Raw genomic sequence first — 21,708 nt, forward strand, 5'->3', positions numbered from 1 at the left:
AGTGCAGTACCAGCCCCCCTGGTCATGTGGGCAGCATGGTAGCAACGCCCCCCAGGGCTTGTGGGCAGTGCAGTAGCAGCCCCCCCCCAGGGTGTGTGGGCAGTGCGTACCAGTCCACCCAGGGCCTGTGGGCAGCGCAGTACCAGCCCCCACTTTATTTCCCCCGGCCATTGCCAACGTGGGTGTCCTGAAAGGGCCATGATACTCCCCTGCCCCATCCCACAGCCCTGCCCCCAATGGGCACTGCCAGTGGGCGAGGGCTGGGCAGAGGGGCACAGGGCTGGATTGAGCCCTGGGGTGGTAGGTGCTGCCCTGGCACAGCACCCTTCCCCTGCCTCGCGCTGGTCTGAAATCCCGGGGGGCAGAGGGGATATGGGGGTAAAAGCTTGGCAGCTCCTTGGGCTTTGTTCTGGGTTTGTGCTGCCCCCAGTGCAGCAGGGCACAGGCCGGGGTGGGTGGGGGAGGTTCTGGATGATACCGTAATACCTCTAATAAATACAGCGCCCTGCACAGCAGGGCCTTGGCCGGCGGGGCTCTGGGCGCTACCGTAATGCCCCTAATAAGAATAAGTTTGGGTCTGACTCAGGCTGGCGAGCATTGTTATGTGTCGGGTGTGGGGTGCCCAGGGTGATGCCAGGCATCGTGGATCCAGCCTGGATCTGGGGCGGGGGTTTGCCTGGAATACCAAGGCGAGTAGCATGGGGCTGAGAGAGAGGTGCCTTTGCACCAGCAGGGATCTCCTCCCTAGGGTCAGTATCCAGCCTCGTGCCCCTGGCATCAGGCTCACATGTGCCTGTAGGGGCGGGTAAGCATGCCGGCTTGTTATTGTAGGGTCTCCCGGGGGCACCGGGTCGCTCACAGGGGTTTGTTATTGTAGGGTCTTCCAGGGGCACCAGGTCGCTCAGGGGTTTGTTATTGTAGGGTCTCCCGGGGGCACCGGGTCGCTGAAGGTGGTTTGTTATTGTGGGGTCTCCCAGGGGCACTGGGTCGCCCACAGGGGTTTGTTATTGTAGGGTCTTCCAGGGGCACCAGGTCGCTCACAGGGGTTTGTTATTGTAGGGTCTCCCGGGGGCACCGGGTCGCTGAAGGTGGTTTGTTATTGTGGGGTCTCCCAGGGGCACTGGGTTGCCCACAGGGGTTTGTTATTGTAAGGTCTCCCGGGGGCACCAGGTTGCTCACGGGGGTTTGTTATTGTAAGGTCTCCCGGGGGCACCAGGTCGCTCAGGGGTTTGTTATTGTAGGGTCTCCCGGGGGCACCGGGTCGCTGAAGGTGGTTTGTTATTGTGGGGTCTCCCAGGGGCACTGGGTTGCCCACAGGGGTTTGTTACTGTAAGGTCTCCCGGGGGCACCAGGTTGCTCATGGTGGTTTGTTATTGTAGGGTCTGTCTGGCGCTGAGGAAGGTGTGTGTTCGGTCCCGTGTATGGCATGAAGGCACACGTGCCACTGGGCAGGGACAGGGCAGCAGGTTCTGGACCCCCAGGGGACGACCCAGACACTTGGGCCAGGAAGGGGAGGAGGATTCTGCCTATGCTGGACACTGGCTGATGGAGGGGCTGGTGGGGGAACTGGCAGGGACCCCCCCCGCTTGGGGGGCTCTCCACTTACAGCCGTGTTGGGGGAGCTTGGGCCATGCTGGGGCTCGGGGCCAGCACTGATGGGGGCAGAGCGCCCCCTGCTGAGCCCCTCCACCTCCTGGCCCTCCCTGGGGTTACCTGAACAGTCTCCCATCCAAACGCCGGCCCAGCCCCACCCTGCTTGGCATTGGGCAGGGGGCCAGGAGCGTGGGCGGGATGACCCACGGCAGGGCACCGTGGCATGGCAGTAACTGGGCAGCACAGGGGATGGGTGAGGAGGGGCTGGCCCGGGGGTGGGGGCGGAGCTGGGCAGGGGGGAGCCGATGCCCCTTGGAGCGGAAAGACCCCTAGAGAGGAGAAGGGGATTTGGGGGTGGGAGGGGCAGGCCCTTATGCTCCCCTCCCCCAGGTGTGGGGGGGGCAGGGGCCCCAGGAAGAGTCAGAGCCGCGAGGGATCAGGACGCTGGGCCAGTCGGGCCGGCCAGACAGTGCCTTGTCTCATGCGACCCAGGGGCCGGGTCTGTCTGCCTCTCGCTCACCTTCATCCCTGCCAAGACCCCCGCACCCCAGCCTGCCCCTCGGTGTGGTGGGGGGGCTGCGTTCTGGGCCCCCAGGCCTGGGCTCAAATCCTCCAGACTTTGAGCAGTCCTGGGGGGGCAGCTGAGTGTCCTATGGGGGTCGGCAGGGGCTGGGGACGAGAGGCAAAGGCATGGGGGCTGGTTCTAGGTGGTTCGGGATGGGGGTGATTTGGGGGGCCCCATATCCCCATGGGCTGCCAGTTTCTCCTTCCCATGCCTTCCAGATGTGGGGAGGGCAACCTGGCACGTCCAGAGATTCTGGGGAACTGGCTGACGGGGGGCAGGGGCAGTTGCTTCTTCCCCGTAAACCCAGCTGAGCTGGTGGGAGGGGGCAGCCCTATGGGGCCCTCAGCCCCATGGCTATCACCCTCACAGGTCTCTCTCACTTGGGGGGCTCTGACTGTCACAGTGTCTTTCTGGCACCTTCCCCACGGACAAGCCTCCCGGCACAGGGAGCCGCTTGGATCTGGGGGAGCTGGCAGGGGCTTGGTTCCCTACCCCAAGGCCTGACGGAGCTTGTGGGGGGCATTTGGCAGAGCCAGGCAGGTCCCCCCTCTGCTTACTTCCTGCTGGGGGGTGGGGCGCTGCCAGGGTGAGCTGCGGTTAGTCCGTCCAGGAGGTGCTAGAGCCATCGGGGGGTGGGGAATGTGTGTGCGACGTGTGTTTTTTGTGTGTGACATGGGTGTTACATATCTTGTGCGAGTCTAGTGTGTGTGTTACATCTCTGTATTTTGTCCATGTATGCACATTACAGTCACACTGGGTATGTGTGTGATGTTACACGTGTGTCACACAAACGTTGAGTGTGCGAGGCATGCCTGTTCCATGTGCATAGCGTGTGGGCCCGCCTCTGCATGCTGTGTGTCCATGGCGGGTGAGAGCTGTGTGTGTTGTGTTTGCGTGTGCGCTCCCTGCGCGCTGGGTGGGTTAGTGCGCCCGTTGGGTGAGAGAGCAAGGGAGGTCCATACAATGTAGACACCAAACCCAGGCGTGGGACTGGGCCAAACCCACCCGTGGGGCCTGGGCCGTTAGCAGTTACCGGCCCATCTGCCGAGGCCCGGGGGCTGCGGGTTGGGATTGAGGGGCACCGGGAAAGCTGGCACTGCAGGGGGCTGCAGGTGGTGATTGGCGGGGGGTTGGGGACAATCGATTGCTTGTGGGGGGATCCATCCTTTCTCCTGAGCCCTGTGACCTCGTCTCCCTCTGCCAAGGCGTGGCTCAGCCCTGTCCACCAGCTCACCGGGCGGCTCTAACCCCTTCTTTGCCAGTCTGCTCCTAGCAGGCACCTCCGGGGGCACATCAGGTGCTGGCTGGCATCAGAGCCACTGGCAAGGGGGTTCTCTGCAGAGCCCAGAGCCTGAAGGGAGCGAGCCAACCTGACCCAGCAGCACATCCGACATTCCTGCCGCCTCTGCTCACCTGACAGGACTCTAAAACACTGCACACACTGGCTGGACAGGGACCCCTCGCCCGGCGCTGAGCTGCAGCTGCCTCTGGGGTGGGGCCAGGGGGCTGTTTATACAGGGACCCCTCGCCCGGTGCTGAGCTGCAGCCCCCTCTGGGGTGGGACAGGGGGGCTGTTTATACAGGGACCCCTCACCCGGCGCTGACCTGCAGCCGCCTCTGGGGTGGGGCAGGGGGGCTGTTTATACAGGGACCCCTCGCCCAGCGCTGAGCTGCAGCCCCCTCTGGGGTGGGGCAGGGGGTCTGTTTATACAGGGACCCCTCGCCCAGCGCTGAGCTGCAGCCCCCTCTGGGGTGGGGCAGGGGGGCTGTTTATACAGGGACCCCTCGCCCGGCGCTGAGCTGCAGCCACCTCTGGGGTGGAGCCTGGGGGCAGGGCCACCAGCAGTGGGTTCAGGCCCTAGTGAAAAAAACTTTTCGGGCCCCCCAGCAAGGTCAGACCAGCTAAACAGAGCCAGGGAAGCCGGGACCTGGGAACCCTTCTGGACCGCTGGGCCCCAGTAATTTCCCCCCTCTCATCGGCACTGCCCGGGGGCTGTTTATACAGGGACCCCTTGCCCAGCGCTGAGCTGCAGCCACCTCTGGGCTGTGGCAGTTGTGTATGGACATTTCCAAGCATTTATTGGTGTTTGAGGCCTGCTGCTCCCTTGAACCCTTCGCTGGCTGTGGAGTGTTTTCGCTCCGTAGGACGCCCTGTTGCTCTCAAGAGATTTTGGACTGTGGAGGCTGGAAGATTCTATCAAGAGGTTAGGGATTGTTCTAGTGTCTTTGCATTCTTACATATTAGGTGTATTACGGTAGCGCCCAAAGTCCCGTGGTGCTAGGTGCTGTATGTTATTAGGTGTATTATGGTAGTGCCCAGGGCCCTGTGACACTAGGTGCTGCTCGTTATTAGGTGTTTTACGGTAGTGCCCAGGGCCCTGTGGCACTAGGTGCTGTATGTTATTAGATGTATTACGGTAGCGCCCATGGCCCTGTGGCGCTAGGCACTGTATGTTATTAGGCGTATTACAGTAGCGCCCAGGGCCCTGTGGCACTAGGAGCTGTACAAACACCGAACAGATGGTCCCTGCCCCCATCTAAGTACAAGCCCAGAGACAGCAGGTGTGGACGGACTGACAGGTGGATGGGGGAGCCCGTGGGGCCAGCTCTGGGCAGCCTGGCGGGGGGCGGGGGGGTTAGTCGGCGTCCCAGCCAAGGGGAGGTTGGAGGAGGGATTGACAGGACAAAGGGGAGTCTTGCGGAGGTTTCCAGGAGCCCCCCAGCATGAGGGGCAGTGGGAGGAAGCCCGAGGGCTGGTCGCAGGCGGGAGCACAGAGACTATCGGCCGGGGGGCGCTGGGCCGGGCAGGAAGGGTCTGGATCACGCAACCAAGCAGCTGTTGTGGGATGCATGGAGCTGGGGGAGGCTCAGAGGGGGGGCTACAGGCCTGGCGCTGAGAGGGCACTGCCCGTGGCCAGGGATGGGGGGCTCTGCGGCTGCTATCGCTGGCCCTTCCATCTCTGCCCCACCCCGGCCTATTGCGCCCCGACTTCTGGAGCCGGCTCGGGCACGCAGGGGCAGGACCAGCTAATGAGCCAGACTGGGCCCTGCCCGGATCCCGCTGCGCCCAGCTGGGCAGGGAATCGATGGCTGGAATGTCTGTGCTGGGATTCGAACCAGGGCGAGCGGCGGTCTGTGAGCTGGAGTGTGTGGGCAGCGCCCCTCGGCCTGCAGGTCATGGCCCCTATAGTGCCCCTCAGCCCACGACTCATAGCCCCTATAGCGCCCCTCGGCCTGTGGCTCATAGCCCCTATAGCGCCCCTCAGCCTGTGGCTCATAGCCCCTATAGCGCACCTCGGCCTGCGGCTCATGGCCCCTCTAGCGCCCCTCGGTTCGCAGCTCATGGCCCCTAACGCGCCCCTCGGCCTGCAGCTCATGGCCCCTCTAGCACCCCTCATCCTTTCTCTGTGGGAGGGGACCCCAGGGCTGGGCTAGCAGGGGCTGCGGGTCGGGAGTGAGGGGCACCAGAATACTGGCTTAGGACCAGCTCACATTATGGTGTCTCCGTTGGTCCGACCCCCAGCACCCAATGGCGTCTCAGGGCCTCCTTGGGGAGAAGCTGAGACTGGGGGGGCAAGTAAAATCCAGCCTGGCTCCCCCCCTTGGAGCAGTGCTGGCAGGGGCCATGCCCGGCCTGCCTGGGCGAGATAACGCAGCCGGGCATCGTAGGGGCCTTGCCAGCGGCAGGTCTGTGTTTGCTCAGCTGCTGCCTCCCGAGAAGGGTTTAGTAGCTGGAAAAAGGCTGCGGGGGTGGGGGGTGGGGGACAGGGGAGGGAGAGGGAGGGGGCACGGGGCCTCTTCCCCCACCAGGTCTAATGGAGGGAGGCGTGGCTGGGGCAGGACTCCTGGGTTCTCTCCCTGGCTCTGGGAGGAGTGGGGACAGAGGCTAGTGGTTAGAGTGGGGGGGCCTGGGTATCAGGACTCCTGGATTCGATCCCTGCTCTGGAGCCATGTGGCTGAGGGTAAGGGGGCTGCCCCATAGCTGTTCCCAGCCTGGGCCCCTGGGGAACAGCCGTGCACTGGGCCCTGGGATGTCTCAGCCCCTGCCTAGCTGGGGGGGGCCCTGCCCTGCACCCCCCAAGTGCCTTGAGCCCCACCCCCACTGAGTCATTAGCCAGCACTAACGAGGGCTCTGGGCCATGGAGTCGAGTCCCGGGGAAGGGGCTGGAGTTAGTGACAGGGGGTAGAATCCAGGAGTCCTGCCCTGCCCCCCTACTGTAACCACCAGACCCCCCTCCCCTCCCAGAGCTGGGGAGAGAACCCCGGAGTCCTGGCTCCCAGCCTGTGCTCTAACCACTAGACCCCACTCCCCTTCCCAGAACCCAGGAGTCCTGGCTCCCGGTGCCCCCTGCTCTCACCACCAGGCCTCACTCCCCTTCTGCAACCCAGACCCCAAGTGCCTGGCTGACCCCAGGCTGGCTCGCTGGGCCCAGCGCTGGCGGGAGCTTGTGCCTGGGGAGGCCTCGAGAACCTGTGTGTTTCCCTGCTCCCGTGCCAGCCCCCCCCGCCAGCGCCCTCCACGCCAGTGCCCCACGGCCTCCCCCTCTCATCGCTTTGAAGACTGGTCCCAGGGCTCAGCCCCCAGCCCCGTCCATCCCTCAGCCATGGGGCCGCTGCTAGCCGCCAGCACTAAAATGGCTGCCAAGTTTTAAGATGGCTGCCAGCAGCCGGCAGGGCCGAGCAGGGAGCGGGGCCTGAGCCAGCTCTGGGGGGCCGGGCCTTGGAGGAGATGGACCCGGGGCAGGGGGCGGTGCCCCGGCTGATGCCAGGAGGGGAGGCAGAGCGTGGGCTGTTGACATAGGTAACCCGCGGGCTGGCGGCCGCCCGTGCCAAGCCTGCAGGGGAAGGCCGAGGCCGATTAACTCTTCAGAGGCCTCAGGCCTGGAGGTGTCTGGCTGGGCAGCCCCACGGGGCACTGCTGGAGAACCAAGGGCAGTGTCGACCTCTTGGGTCCTCGGCCTGGTCCTGTGCCCAGCGCCAGCTGCAGGGCCATGGTGCCACCCTGCCGCCGAGGGGCCTCTGCCTCCACTGGGGGGATGGGAGCTGAGGAAGGGGGTCGGGACGTGGCCCATTAACCCCAGCAGAGAAAATGTGGGGTGAGGGTGGCGGAAGTGCTGTGCCGAGGGTACATTATGGGCACTACCACTGCACGCTCACGGCACCAGGGCTGCAACACCTGGGCAGTGCCACTGCAACGCCCAGATTGTATCACTGTAAAGCCCAGGCTGTACCACTGCAATAACCGAACTATGCCACTGCAAAGCCCACGCCGCACCACTGCAATGTGCAAATTATTCCACTGAAACGCCAGACCCACGCCACTGCAGTGCCGAAATATGCCACTGCAATGCCCAAATTGTGCTACTGCAACACCCAAATGGAGCCACTGCAATGCTCAGGCAGTGCCACTGCAACACCCAATTGGGGCCACTGCAATGCCCAGGCAGTGCCACTGTGATGCCCAAATAGCACCACTGCAAAGGTTTGGCTGTGCCACTGCGACGCCCAAATGGGGCCACTGCAATGCCCAGGCAGTGCTACTGTGATGCCCAAATTGTGCCACTGCAATGCTTGGGCAGTGCCACTGTGATGCCCAAAATGCGCCACTGCAAAGTCTTGGCTGTGCCACTGCAGTGCCGGGGTTGTGCCCTGATGTGCAGTAGGTGTGGAGGGGGGTGGCTCTGATGCCCCATGTTGGGGAGGGGCATTGGGGGGGATGGGAAAATGAAGGGTGAGCAGCTCTTTGAGAGCCCTGAGTCCAAGGTCCCAGGGGGTGGGCAGCTGTGGGGGGGGGAAATAGGGAGAGGCCATGGCACCAGGGCCGCCAAGAGCGGGTTCAGGCCCCGGTGAAAAAAATTTTTGGGCCCCCCAGCAAGAACAGACTGGCTAAACAGGGCCGACGAAGCTGGACAAGCTGGGCCCCAGGCCCCCTTCCGGACCCCCAGGCCCGGTAATTTGTACCGGCTTCCCCCCGCCCACCCCACGTAAGCCCTGCATGGCACTGCTGGGTGCACCTGGCGCACTGTTCTGAAGGCCTGTTTGGGACAACCTATGGGGAGTCGGGGGGGTCTCTGGGCCCCCTGGGTAGGTCTGGGTTTGTTGTTGTCTGCTCTGGTAACGACACAGATCCCTCCAGGATCGGGCCCTCTGTGCCGGGCGCTGCCCAGACCCTGATGTCGCTCTGTGTTTGTGTGTTACAGAATCCGGACAATCAGACAGTTCAAACCAGCAAGGAGATGTGGACATCAAACCACTGCCCAACGGTGAGAGACCCCCACAGCCCCCCATAACCCCCATCAAACCACTGCCCAACGGTGAGAGACCCCCACAGCCCCCCATAACCCCCACAGCCCCCCATCAAACCACTGCCCAACGGTGAGAGACCCCCACAGCCCCCCATAACCCCCACAGCCCCCATCAAACCACTGCCCAACGGTGAGAGACCCCCACAGCCCCCCATAACCCCCATCAAACCACTGCCCAATGGAGAGAGACCCCCACAGCCCCCCACAACGCCCACAGCCCCCATCAAACCACTGCCCAACGGTGAGAGACCCCCACAGCCCCCCATAACCCCCATCAAACCACTGCCCAATGGAGAGAGACCCCCACAGCCCCCCACAACCCCCACAGCCCCCATCAAACCACTGCCCAACGGTGAGAGACCCCCACAGCCCCCCATAACCCCCACAGCCCCCATCAAACCACTGCCCAACGGTGAGAGACCCCCACAGCCCCCCATAACCCCCATCAAACCACTGCCCAACGGTGAGAGACCCCCACAGCCCCCCATAACCCCCACAGCCCCCATCAAACCACTGCCCAACGGTGAGAGACCCCCACAGCCCCCCATAACCCCCACAGCCCCCATCAAACCACTGCCCAACGGTGAGAGACCCTCACAGCCCCCCATAACCCCCATCAAACCACTGCCCAATGGTGAGAGACCCCCACAGCCCCCCACAGCCCCCATCAAACCACTGCCCAACGGTGAGAGACCCCCACAGCCCCCCATAACCCCCACAGCCCCCATCAAACCACTGCCCAACGGTGAGAGACCCCCACAGCCCCCCATAACCCCCATCAAACCACTGCCCAATGGAGAGAGACCCCCACAGCCCCCCACAACGCCCACAGCCCCCATCAAACCACTGCCGAACAGTGAGAGACCCCCACAGCCCCCCATAACCCCCATCAAACCACTGCCCAATGGTGAGAGACCCCCACAGCCCCCCATAACCCCCACAGCCCCCATCAAACCACTGCCCAACGGTGAGAGACCCCCACAGCCCCCCATAACCCCCATCAAACCACTGCCCAATGGTGAGAGACCCCCACAGCCCCCCACAACCCCCACAGCCCCCATCAAACCACTGCCCAATTGTGAGAGACCCCCACAGCCCCCCATAACCCCCACAGCCCCCATCAAACCACTGCCCAACGGTGAGAGACCCCCACAGCCCCCCATAACCCCCATCAAACCACTGCCCAATGGAGAGAGACCCCCACAGCCCCCCACAACGCCCACAGCCCCCATCAAACCACTGCCCAACGGTGAGAGACCCCCACAGCCCCCCATAACCCCCACAGGCCCATCAAACCACTGCCCAACGGTGAGAGACCCCCACAGCCCCCATCAAACCACTGCCCAATGGTGAGAGACCCCCACAGCCCCCATCAAACCACTGCCCAACGGTGAGAGACCCCCACAGCCCCCCATAACCCCCACAGCCCCCATCAAACCACTGCCCAACGGTGAGAGACCCCCACATCCCCCATCAAACCACTGCCCAATGGTGAGAGACCCCCACAGCCCCCATCAAACCACTGCCCAATGGTGAGAGACCCCCACAGCCCCCCATAACCCCCACAGCCCCCATCAAACCACTGCCCAACGGTGAGAGACCCCCACAGCCCCCATCAAACCACTGCCCAATGGAGAGAGACCCCCACAGCCCCCCACAACGCCCACAGCCCCCATCAAACCACTGCCCAACGGTGAGAGACCCCCACAGCCCCCCATAACCCCCACAGCCCCCATCAAACCACTGCCCAATGGTGAGAGACCCCCACAGCCCCCCATAACCCCCATCAAACCACTGCCCAATGGTGAGAGACCCCCACAGCCCCCCACAACCCCCACAGCCCCCATCAAACCACTGCCCAACGGTGAGAGACCCCCACAGCCCCCCATAACCCCCAAAGCCCCCCATCAAACCACTGCCCAACGGTGAGAGACCCCCACAGCCCCCCATAACCCCCATCAAACCACTGCCCAATGGTGAGAGACCCCCACAGCCCCCCACAACCCCCACAGCCCCCATCAAACCTCTGCCCAATGGTGAGAGACCCCCACAGCCCCCCATAACCCCCACAGCCCCCATCAAACCGCTGCCCAACGGTGAGAGACCCCCACAGCCCCCATCAAACCACTGCCCAATGGTGAGAGACCCCCACAGCCCCCATCAAACCACTGCCCAATGGTGAGAGACCCCCACAGACCCCCACAGACCCCCATAACCCCACAGCCCCCATCAAACCACTGCCCCACGGTGAGAGACCCCCACAGCCTCCCACAGCCCCCCATAACCCCCACAGCCCCCATCAAACCACTGCTCAACGGTGAGAGACCCCCACAGCCCCCCACAGCCCCCATCAAACCACTGCCCAACGGTGAGAGACCCCCACAGCCCCCCATAACCCCCACAACCTCCCATAACCCCCACAGCCTCCATCAGACCACTGCCCAATGGTGAGAGACCCTCACAGCCTCCCACATCCCCCCACAGCCTCCCACAGGCCCCCATGGTTCTCCCTCAGCCCCCATCAAACCACTGCCCAATGGTGAGACCCCCACAGCCCCCATTGTCCCCCACAACCTCTCATAGCCCCCCACGTCCCCACAGCCTCCATCTCCCCATCCACTCATCAAACCACTGCCCAATGGTGAGAGACCTCCAGAGCCCCCCCACAACCCCCCCCATGGCTCCCCACAACCTCCCATAACCCCCACAGCCCCCATCAACCAGTACCCAATGGTGAGAGACCCCCACAGCTCCCCATTGCCCCCCACAACCTCCCATAACCCACACAGCCCCCATGGTCGCCCCACAGCCCCCAGCAAACCACTGCCCAACGGTGAGAGACCCCCACAGCCCTCCCTCAACCACCCATAGCCCTCCACAGCGCCTATCAAACCACTGCCCAATGGTGAGAGACCCCCACAGCCCCCCATTGCCCCCCACAACCTCCCATAGACCCCCACAGCCTCCATCTCCCCATCCCCCCAGCAAACCACTGCCGAACGGTGAGAGCCCCCAACAGCCCCCATCAAACCACTGCCCAATGGTGAGAGACCCTCACAGCCCCCCCATCGCCCCCCCACAGCCCCCATCAAACCACTGCCCAACGGTGAGAGACCCTCACATCCCCCCCATCGCCCCCCCACAGCCCCCACCAAACCACTGCCCAATAGTGAGAGACCCCCACGGCCTCCCATAACGCTCACAACCCCCCATGGCCCCCCACAGCCCCCATCAAACCACTGCCCAACGGTGAGAGATCCCCACAACCTCCCATAGCCCCTCACAGCCCTCCACGGCCCTCCCACAGCCTCCCATAGCCCCTCACAGGCCCCCCATGGTCCCCCCCCAGCCCCCATCAAACCACTGCCCAATGGTGAGAGATCCCCACAGCCTCCCATTGCCCCCCCCACAACCTCCCATAGCCTCCCACAGCCTCCATCGCCCCATCCCCCCAGCAAACCACTGCCTAACGGTGAGAGACCTCCACAGCCCCCCCCAACCTCCCCTAGCCCCCCACAGCCCCCATCAAACCACTGCCTAAGAGCGAGAGACCCTCACAGCCCCCCCACTACCTCCCATAGCCCCTCACAGCATCCCTCCACAGCCCCCATCAAACCACTGCCCAATGGTGAGACCCCTACAGCCCCCCATTGCACCCCACAACCTCCTATAGACCCCCACAGCCCCCATCAAACCACTGCCCAACGATGAGAGACCCACACAACCTCCCATAGCCCCCATCAGCCCCCCATGGTCCCCCCACAGCCTCCATCAAACCACTGCCCAACGGTGAGTGATCCTCTCAGCCCCTCATCGCCCCCCCACAACCTCTCATAGCCCCCCACAGCCCCTCAGTGGTCCCCCCACAGCCCCCATTAAACCACCGCCCAATGGCAAGAGACCCTCACAGCCTCCCATAGAACCCCCAAGGCCCCTCCCACAGCCTCCCATAGCCCCCACAGCCTCCATCTCCCCATCCCCCCAGCAAACCACTGCCCAACGGTGAGAGATCCCTAGAGCCCCCCATCAAGCCACTGCCCAAGAGTGAGACCCTCCAAAGTCCCCCATGACCCCTAGCTCCCAACAGCCCCCATCTCCCCATCCTCCTATCAGACCCTGCCCACTAGTGAGAACCCCCCACAGCCCCCCTGTCTACCCCACATATCCCTTGCCCTGCTTCCCTGCCCCAAGATTGAAAGGCATCAGCAGAGCTGGAGGGGCCGGGGCTGGGCTAGCAGGGGCTGCGGGTTGGGCGTGAGGGGCACCGGCAGAGCTTGCGGGGGCCAGGGCTGAGCTGGCAGAGGCTGCGGGTTGGGGGCATGAGGGGCACCAGTAGAGTTGGGGGGGCAGGGCTGGGCTAGCAGGGGCTGCGGGTTGGGAGTGAGGGGCACTGGCAGAGCTTGGGGGGCAGGGCTGGGCTGGCAGGGGGCTGCAGGTCGGGAGTGAGGGGCACCGGCCGTGTCCATCACCTTGCTCCATGCCCTGTTTGCTGCCCCGCTGATGCCCGTCTCGTCCCTCCCTTCAGGGCATTTGACTTTCCAGGACTGTTTTGTGACGTCGGGTGTCTGGAACGTGACGGAGCTGGTCCGAGTGTCCCAGAGTGAGTGACGGCCTCAGAGGGTGGCCCTAGATCCCCCTTGGGGTCCTTTCGCCTCCTCGTACACCTCCAGGGGGTGGGCTAGAGAAGCTGGCACGGGGCGCCCATGACGGATGCTTGGCTGGCACGGGGCGCCCATGACAGGATATGGAGACACTGGCCGGCTCAGCAGGAGAATCAATCTCTGTCTCCATCTCACTCCATCGATCTATTTCCCCCCTGCCCTGTGCCCCCTGATCTCACTCAGCTCCCCCTTGGGAATTGGATCCTAGGGGCGTTGGGAAAGGCCCCCTGCATGCCCATAGGCTGGCTGGGGAGCCAGGTCAATGGCTGCTGGGGAGTGGGGGGGTTGGGGAGGTGGGCACTCCAGAGGAGGACGCTAACATGCCCTGTGGCTGAGCAGCAGCTGGGCTCCTTGTCTGTCGTCTCTGCCCGACCTGGGGACTGAGCAAAGCTGAGCCAGTCACCCCGGGCCAGGTGAAGGCCTGGGCACTGTTGGCAGAGCCAGAGGGGCTGGGGCCAGGGGGCCATGGGCCCAGCAGCTCTCCCAGGACAGGGAAAAGTTTCCAGCCCCTGCGGTTGGGGAGAAAAGCTCGGAAATGGGACCTGAGCGTAACCGACACTGCCTGAGCCTGCAGAGAGCCTGAGCCCATTGCCCTGCAGGGGCGGGGCCATGGGGCAGAGGTGGGGTTACGGATAGGCCACATGGGGGTGTGACTAGAGCCTTGACTTGCTTTAACTGGGCCCTGAGTGTCGGGTGATTGCTGTGCCCAGCAGCTGGTCTGTAGCGGGCGTAGTACCCCTGGCACCAGCTGCGGGGCGGAGGCCTGCGTGCCCGGTGCCCCACGCTGCCCCTCACCCACTGTGTCTCCTCCCACAGCCCCCGTGGCCACGGCGTCGGGTCCCAACTTCTCCCTGGCAGACCTGGAGAGCCCCAGTTACTACAACATCAACCAGGTGACTCTGGGCCGGCGGTCTATAACGTCACCTCCTTCCACCAGGTACGCTCCAGCCTGCCTGGCCGGGGGCTCCTCCCCTCTGCCCCGGGCGCCCTCGGCCTCTGCCCCGGCTCTGACGTCAGACGGGCACCACTCCCACCCGCCCTGGGGCCCATGGGGGCCAATGCCCCCTAGAGAGGACAGGCCCCGTGCCCTGCTCCCCACCTGTCCTCGGCCTGGGACTGCATCCGAGCCAGCACCCCTGTTCCCCCCTCCCCGCCTGTCACCCTGCCCTGGGGCCAGTCAGGGCCAGCGCCCCCTAGAGGGGAAAGGCCCTGAGCCTGCCTTCACCCCGCCCAACCTCTCTCCCTCGCTGCCCCCCCAGCTCCACCAAGCGCCCCAAGTCGCTGGATGACAGCGAGATGGAGAGCCCCGTGGACGAGGTCTTCTACCCCGGGACGGGGCGCTCGCCCGCCGCCGGCAGCAGCCAGTCCAGCGGCTGGCCCAACGACGTGGACGCAGGTATGGGGGGGGGGAGGGCGCAGCTCGGGGCAGGGACCGGGCGTGGGGCCCCCTGGGCATTGTGCATTCCCCACAGAACACACCAGCAGGGGTCAACCTGCAACGATCCCCAGCTCCTCCCCTGTATGGGCCCCCTTGTCACCCCAGGGCTGTGCCTGGAGTGAGGGGGTTCCCCCCCAGATTTCCTGCTCCCCATGTCTCCATGCGGGGCCCTGGGAAGCCATGGGGCACGGCTGCACTGCAGCCTTTACAGGGAAGAGCTGGGCCAAACTGTATGCTGGGGTGGGGGGCAGAGAGCAGCTGCCCCATAGCAGGATGTGGTGCTGCGGGCTGCGCTGGGGGGAAACTGGGGTGAGGCCGGGAGCTGGCTGGTCCAAGTCACAGGAGTATCAGAGTCATTCGGCATCTAGGGGCCGGGCTAGCAGGGGCTGCAGATCGGGAGTGAGGCGCACCAGGAGAGGGCAGGGGGGCAGGCCTGGGCTAGCAGGGGCTGCAGATCGGGAGTGAGGAGCACCAGGAGAGGGCAGGGGGGCAGGCCTGGGCGAGCAGGGGCTGCGGGTCGGGAGTGAGGGGCACCGGCAGAGCTCAGGGGCAGGCCTGGGCTAGCAGGGGCTGCGGGTCGGGAATGAGGGCCACCGAGAGAGGGCAGGAGGGCAGAGCTGGGCTAGCAGGGGGCCAGAGCATCTTGGCTCCTGTGAGGAATTAGCAGGCGAGCCCCCAGCGTGTCATTCGGGGGCGGGGGGCAGTGAGTGGTCAGACTGTCTGGGAGCTGCTCTCTGTCCGTCCATCTCTGTCTGTCCGTCTGTCTCGCTCCATTCACCCCCCTCTGGCTCCTCAGCTCTGAACAATTCAAAGAAACTCCTCTCTAAGGGAGGGCAGTGGGGTCTAGTGGTTAGGGCAGGGGGCTGGGAGCCAGAACCTGCTGGTTCTTTTCCTGGCTCTGAGACCGTGGTGAGCCCCTTCCCCTGCCTGTGTGAACTGGGCATGGTTTCCATTCTGTCTGTGCCAAGGGCTCTGATCAGCACTGGGGCTGGCAGGCGTCATTCTGGGCACTGGGAACCCCCCAGTGATAACCCCTATGGCCAGCCAAGTCCTGCCAGCTGCCCAGGTGCCCCCTGCACCGGGCGCTGCAGACACACAGCAGGCAGCAGATGGATCAGATGGGGAAACTGAGGCATAGATAGGCAGCGACTCTGAGTGCCAGAATCCGAATCCAGATCTCCTGGGCCCCAGCCGAATGGGGCTGGGGACAAGCACCTGATAACGGGGGGTAGGGGCCAGCGCACGTGCCATCCCAGCAGATGTCAAAGCCTTGGTCTATAATCCCATCAGGCCAGCAGGTTATTACCCTGGGCACTGCCCGCCCTGGGGGTCAGGGTGCCCCTCGCTAGGCATCACCCCCTCCAGCTCTCACTCACAAAGCAGAGACGCTTGCCAACATGGGCACCATGCCAGCCGCAGCATGGGTGAAGGGGGCGGGGTCTGGTGCTGTCGATGGGGTTAGCACCGGCAGTGCTGGCAGCAGGCATCGTGGGAGGCAGTTTGCAGAACAGAAGGAGGGTCGGGGGCCCCGAGAGAAGCCCAGCCCCTCAGTGCTGCACCGGCAGCTGCCCCCAAGCTGCCGCTGGCACAGGGCATGATGGCACCAAACCCAGGAACAAGGCTGCTCTGGGCCATCACAGGTCTGCCAGTGCCCCTCACTCCCGCCCCGCAGCCCCTGCCAGCCCAGCCCTGCCCCCCCTAGCTCTGCCGGTGCCCCTCACTCCCGCCCCACAGCCCCTGCCAGCCCAGCCCTGCCCCCCCAGCTCTGCCAGTGCCCCTCACTTCCGCCCCGCAGCCCCTGCCAGCCCAGCCCTGCCCCCCCTAGCTCTGCCGGTGCCCCTCACTCCCGCCCCACAGCCCCTGCCAGCCCAGCCCTGCCCCCCCAGCTCTGCCGGTGCCCCTCACTCCCGACCCGCAGCCCCTGCTAGCCCAGCCCTGCCTCCCCAGCTCTGCCGGTGCCCCTCACTCCCACCCCGCAGCCCCTGCCAGCCCAGCCCTGCCCCCCCAGCTCTGCCAGTGCCCCTCACTTCCGCCCCGCAGCCCCTGCCAGCCCAGCCCTGCCCCCCCTAGCTCTGCCAGTGCCCCTCACTTCCGCCCCGCAGCCCCTGCCAGCCCAGCCCTGCCCCCCCCAGCTCTGCCGGTGCCCCTCACTCCCAACCCGCAGCCCCTGCCAGCCCAGCCCCCCCCAGCTCTGCCAGTGCCCCTCACTTCCGCCCCGCAGCCCCTGCCAGCCCAGCCCTGCCCCCCCCAGCTCTGCCGTTGCCCCTCACTCCCACCCCACAGCCCAGAGCGGACCGCTCCCCATGGCTGGTTTGATATGGTGCCCTGGCGGGTGCAGCTGGGCAACCTGATAGCAAGAGGGAGAAATCAGGCTGGGTGGGGGGGTAAGAGAGACACCAGGTACAAGACAAAGCCCCAAATCTCAGGGAGTCCCCATAAACCCAGGACCTCTGATCCCCCTAGGTGCAGCCAACGCCGGGCCTGTTCCCCCCCCGGCAGATGGTCATGTGGATCTCCCTCCCCTACCAGCCAGCCGGGCACCAGCCTGGCATGGGGATGGGGATCGTGTGGCGTTTGCCCTCCCCCACCGCGTTGGGTTTGTCCCTGACAAATGGCCCGTTCAGCAGCACAGCTGCAGGGCTGGCAGGGCCTGGCAGCCGTCTGACGGGCACAGGTGTTTGCAGCTGGCTGGCAGCTCCTCCGAGATCAGGTGCCAGGCAGCTGGCAGAAGAAGGCAGGCTCCCGGTGGAGCTGCTCGCGCTCCCTGGGCCCCGGAGCCCCCTCGGGTGGGACGAGAGGAGCAGGAACCGGCTGAGCCCAGGGCGCGGGAGATGGGCGGTGAGCTGTGCCACTCACTGGCATTAGAGCGCCCGCTCATCCGCCTCAGCTCCTGGCAGCCCCGGCCTCCAGGCGTCCCTGGGTGGGGACAGCTGCAGGGAGAACCTCCCAGCCCACCCCAGCATCTTCCCCATCCCAGACCCCAGACCCCCTGCTGCCAGCGGGCCTGTGCTCACTGCCGGCTCGGGATGGGCTGGATCCTGTGCTCCCAAGAGGAGAAAGGCCCTAGCTCACATCCCCCCCTCCAAGCCAGGCAGTCCCCTCCCTAAGGCCAGATCAGACCTGGTGCCCCCTGGATGGGAAAGGCCCCGTGTCCCATTCCCTGACCCCCCCTCTCCCCCTCACCCCCAGCCAGCCCGGTTGACGGTGTGACCCCGTGTCGTTTACACAGCACCCTTCAGCACAACCAGTTCCAAAGCGATTCATTTGCATTCAGTGCAATAGGATGCAGCCGCCTCTGGGGTGGGCACGAGGGCCCATGGCACTGTGGAACTCAGGGTGTTGGGGAGGCTCCTGCTGTAATTTGGGCCCGGCCGGTGTCTTCTGCCTCCTCCTACTGCAAATCCAGCCTCAGGGGGCTGGCGCGTGAACCCTCCAAAATGGAGACACCCCAGAGCTTGGGGAGGCAGGACATGCTGATCTGGTGAGGGAAGATGGGTGGCAGCGGCGGGGTGGGATTGGGCGCCTGGACTGGCCTGGGCCTGGGGGATCCAAGCGACGACACCTGGTCCATAAATCTCCAGCTGCTGGAGTCACATGAATGTGGGAAAATTGTGGCTGAAAGAGTCCGGCCCTGCAGGTGGAGGCCTGAGACTCAGATCCCAGGAGGCAAAGCAGAGCACCGCAGATCCAGGCTCCCAAACAACACACAGGCCTTTGTAGCCAAGGGGGACCCTGAAAGCCGATGGCGGGATCGCCGGGGCCTGGCCGTGTGTGGATGCCCAGGGCTAGGGAGACACTCAGCCGGCAAAATCCGGGCTCTTGGAGGGGCCTGATGGGCAGGGCCATGCAGGGCAGCGAGGGGAGGGCAGGGCAGCGGCTGGGGGCCCAGGCCGGGCAGGGGCAACTCAAGCAGGAGACTAATCCATCTTTCCGCCTGTTAAACCTGCCCTCTCTCGCTGATTCCTTGCCAGGACCGGCTTCCCTGAAGAAGTCAGGGAAGCTGGATTTCTGCAGCGCCCTCTCCACCCACAGCACCTCCCCAAGAATGGCTTTCAGCCACCACCCGCTGCCGGTCCTTGCAGGAGTCAGACCAGGTGAGAACCAAAGCCGCTATCCTGGGGGGGACGGGGGGCGGGGACCCTGTCCCTCCAAGCCACAGTGGTTCTGGCAACTCGTCTCTCTCGCTTTTCCTCTCTGTCTCTGTCTCTCCTCTTTTGAGGCAGCTAAAGGGTTAAGGATGCAGGGGAAAGGGCAGATTTTCGGCTGCATTAGGTGATCATTGCCTGAGTAGGGTTTATTAGAGTGACTCCAGAGTGACTCCAGAATAGCTGGGATCTTGGAGGAGTTAATCCAGAGTGATTCCAGAATAGCCAGGATTTAGACAGATCTGGATTAGCTGGGATTTTGATGGAGTGACTCTGGCGTTGCTGGGATCAGGAGCTGGCCTGCCGCATGTAACCAGGGGGGTCCCTTCTCTCCCGGGGAGCAAGTGGAGCCACCGTTACTGATCCCAAAGCGCCACAGGCGAGGATGCCTGGGTCCCAACTGTTGGGCTGTCCCATGCTGGCACCATAGCGGGCAGGGAGCTTCCAGTGACCAGCAAGCCCGGGACCCCAGGCAGCCAGAGTGAGGGGCACCGGCAGGGCTGGGGGGACCCAGGGATGGGCTAGCAGGGGCTGCGGGTCGGGAGTGAGGGGCACCAGCAGGGCTAGGGGGACCCAGGGCTGGGCTAGAAGGGGCTGCGGCTCGGGAGTGAGGGGCACCGGCAGGGCTAGAGGGGCCCAGGGCTGGGCTAGCAGGGGCTGCGGGTCGGGAGTGAGGGGCACCGGCAGAGCTGGGGGGGGGGTGGTTCACTCAAACTGTCCCTGGTGGCTCAGCCCTTCCTGTGGGTTTGCTTGGGGGTTCCTCAGCCTGCGCCAATGGGACGTCTGCGCAGGTCCTGGGGGGCTCATGCAGGCCCTACTCGGGGTCGTTGGGTCTCTCTGGGGGCAGTGGGGTGGTGACTGAGGTGGGGGCCTTGAAGGGGCAGGGGGTGATTGAGGGGGTGACCAGTGTGGGGGCGTATGAAGGGGCAGGGATGTGACGGGGGGGCAGTGGTGATAGGGAGTGACTTGGGGGATTGGAGGGGATGGGGGTGTCTGGGGGGCATTTCACTCAATGGACCGACCAAGGCTCGGTCTCCAGGACTTGGCCTCCCCACGCACCCAGCTGACGTGGCCTCCCCAGGTGGGGTCCGAGGGGTCCCCGAAAGGAGGAAGCCCGGCTGATTGGGAGCTGCAGCACTGCCCCGTGGTGCTGTGCCCCTGCCAGTGCCCTGAGCCCTATAGCGGCAACTGCACCCGGGTGGCGCCCGCTGGCTGGTCTGTCGGGGCTGGTGCCCGGGTGGCGCCCGCTGGCTGGTCTGTCGGGGCTGGTGCCCAGGTGACTCCCTCTGGCTGGTCTGTCAGGGCTGGTGCCCGGGTGGCACCCGCTGGCTGGTCTGTCGGGGCTGGTGCCCGGGTGGCGCCCGCTGGCTGGTCTGTCGGGGCTGGTGCCCAGGTGACTCCCTCTGGCTGGTCTGTCGGGGCCAATGTCAGGTGGCGCCCGCTGGCTGGTCCGTCAGGGCTGGTGCCCAGGTGGCGCCCGCTGGCTGGTCTGTCGGGGCTGGTGCCCGGGTGGTGCCCGCTGGCTGGTCCGTCAGAGCCAGTGCCCGGGTGGTGCCCGCTGGTTGGTCCATCGGGGCTGGTGCCCGGGTGGCGCCCGCTGGCTGGTCCGTCAGGGCTGGTGCCTGGGTGACGCCCACTGGCTGATCCATCAGGACTGGTGCCTGGGTGGCGCCCGCTGGCTGGTCCGTCAGGGCTGGTGCCCGGGTGACGCCCGCTGGCTTGTCCATCGGGGCTCGTGCCCAGGTGGCGCCCGCTGGCTGATCTGTCAGGGCTGGTGCCCAGATGGCGCCCGCTGGCTGATCCGTCCGGGCTGGTGCCCAGCTGGCGCCCGCTGGCTGATCCGTCCGGGCTGGTGCCCGGGTGACGCTCGCTGGCTGATCCGTCCGGGCCGGTGCCCGGGTGGCGCCCGCTGGCTGATCCGTCAGGGCCGGTGCCCGGGTGGCGCCCGCTGGCTGGTCCGTCAGGGCCCGTGTCGGGTGACGCCCACTGGCTGATCCATCAGGGCTGGTTCCTGGGTGGCGCCCACTGGCTGATCCGTCAGGGCCTGTGTCGGGTGACGCCCACTGGCTGATCCGTCAGGGCCGGTGCCCAGGTGGCGCCCGCTGGCTGGTCCGTCAGGGCCGGTGCCCGGGTGGCGCCCGCTGGCTGATCCGTCAGGGCCGGTGCCTGGGTGGCGCCCGCTGGCTGGTCCGTCAGGGCCTGTGTCGGGTGGCGCCCGCTGGCTGATCCGTCAGGGCCGGTGCCTGGGTGGCGCCCGCTGGCTGATCCGTCAGGGCCGGTGCCTGGGTGGTGCCCGCTGGCTGGTCCGTCAGGGCCAGTGCCCGGGTGGCGCCCGCTGGCAAGTCCGTCAGGGCTGGTGCCCAGGGTTCCAGCTCTCGGAGAGTCTCTCGGAGAGGAGTCGTGGAATGACGACCCAGCCCTGCCTTCTTACGGGACAGTGAAAGCAGGGAGAGACCAGGATGTGGGGCTCAGCCCCATAACGGCCCCTCTGCCAGGTGCCTGGGGCCTTGAAGCTTGGAGGGCCCAGCGGTTGGCTGAGGGGGGTAGGGAGTGAGAGGACGGGGCCTGAACTGCTAGGGGAGCCGGGGATGGACACAGCAACTGTTACCAGCAGATCCCTGACCCCCACCTCCGCCCCCTTTCTCTCTCCCTGTCTCAGGAAGCCCCCGGGCAACAGCCTCGGCCCTGCACTTCCCGTCGAGCTCCATCATCCAGCAGTCCAGCCCCTACTTCCCCCACCCGACCATCCGCTACCACCATCACCACGGCCAGGACTCGCTCAAGGAGTTTGTGCAGTTCGTCTGCTCCGACGGGTCGGGCCAGGGCACCGGGCAGGTGAGCGCCGCTGGCCACGCCCCTCCGGATGCAGCCCCTGGGGGGGCGCTGGCCAGGGAACAAGGCCCCCCATGGCTCTCCTCTCCTCTCCTCTCCTCTTCTCCTCTCCTCTCCTCTCTCTCTGTCTCTCTCTGTCTCTGGGGGGCACGGGACAGGCAGTGTGATC

General features: G+C 65.3%; 1 protein-coding gene across 15 annotated transcripts in view; it reads left to right on the plus strand.

Annotated features, from left to right (window-relative positions):
• Nucleotides 1-21,708, plus strand: part of NFIX (nuclear factor I X) — a 219,537-nt gene that overhangs the window by 182,243 nt on the left and 15,586 nt on the right. For 13 of the 15 annotated variants that reach the window (XM_050925424.1, XM_050925426.1, XM_050925421.1 and 10 more), the window contains 6 exons: nucleotides 8,359-8,421; nucleotides 12,989-13,063; nucleotides 13,941-14,061; nucleotides 14,384-14,520; nucleotides 18,534-18,656; nucleotides 21,367-21,542. In XM_050925424.1, the coding sequence (XP_050781381.1) occupies nucleotides 8,359-8,421; nucleotides 12,989-13,063; nucleotides 13,941-14,061; nucleotides 14,384-14,520; nucleotides 18,534-18,656; nucleotides 21,367-21,542 (695 nt within the window). The remainder of the gene's footprint in view (nucleotides 1-8,358; nucleotides 8,422-12,988; nucleotides 13,064-13,940; nucleotides 14,062-14,383; nucleotides 14,521-18,533; nucleotides 18,657-21,366; nucleotides 21,543-21,708) is intronic. The other 2 variants (XM_050925429.1, XM_050925433.1) reach the window with 1 other exon arrangement.

Source organism: Gopherus flavomarginatus, chromosome 16 (assembly GCF_025201925.1).
Source record: "Gopherus flavomarginatus isolate rGopFla2 chromosome 16, rGopFla2.mat.asm, whole genome shotgun sequence".
In the NCBI taxonomy this organism is placed as follows: Eukaryota; Metazoa; Chordata; order Testudines; family Testudinidae; genus Gopherus; species Gopherus flavomarginatus.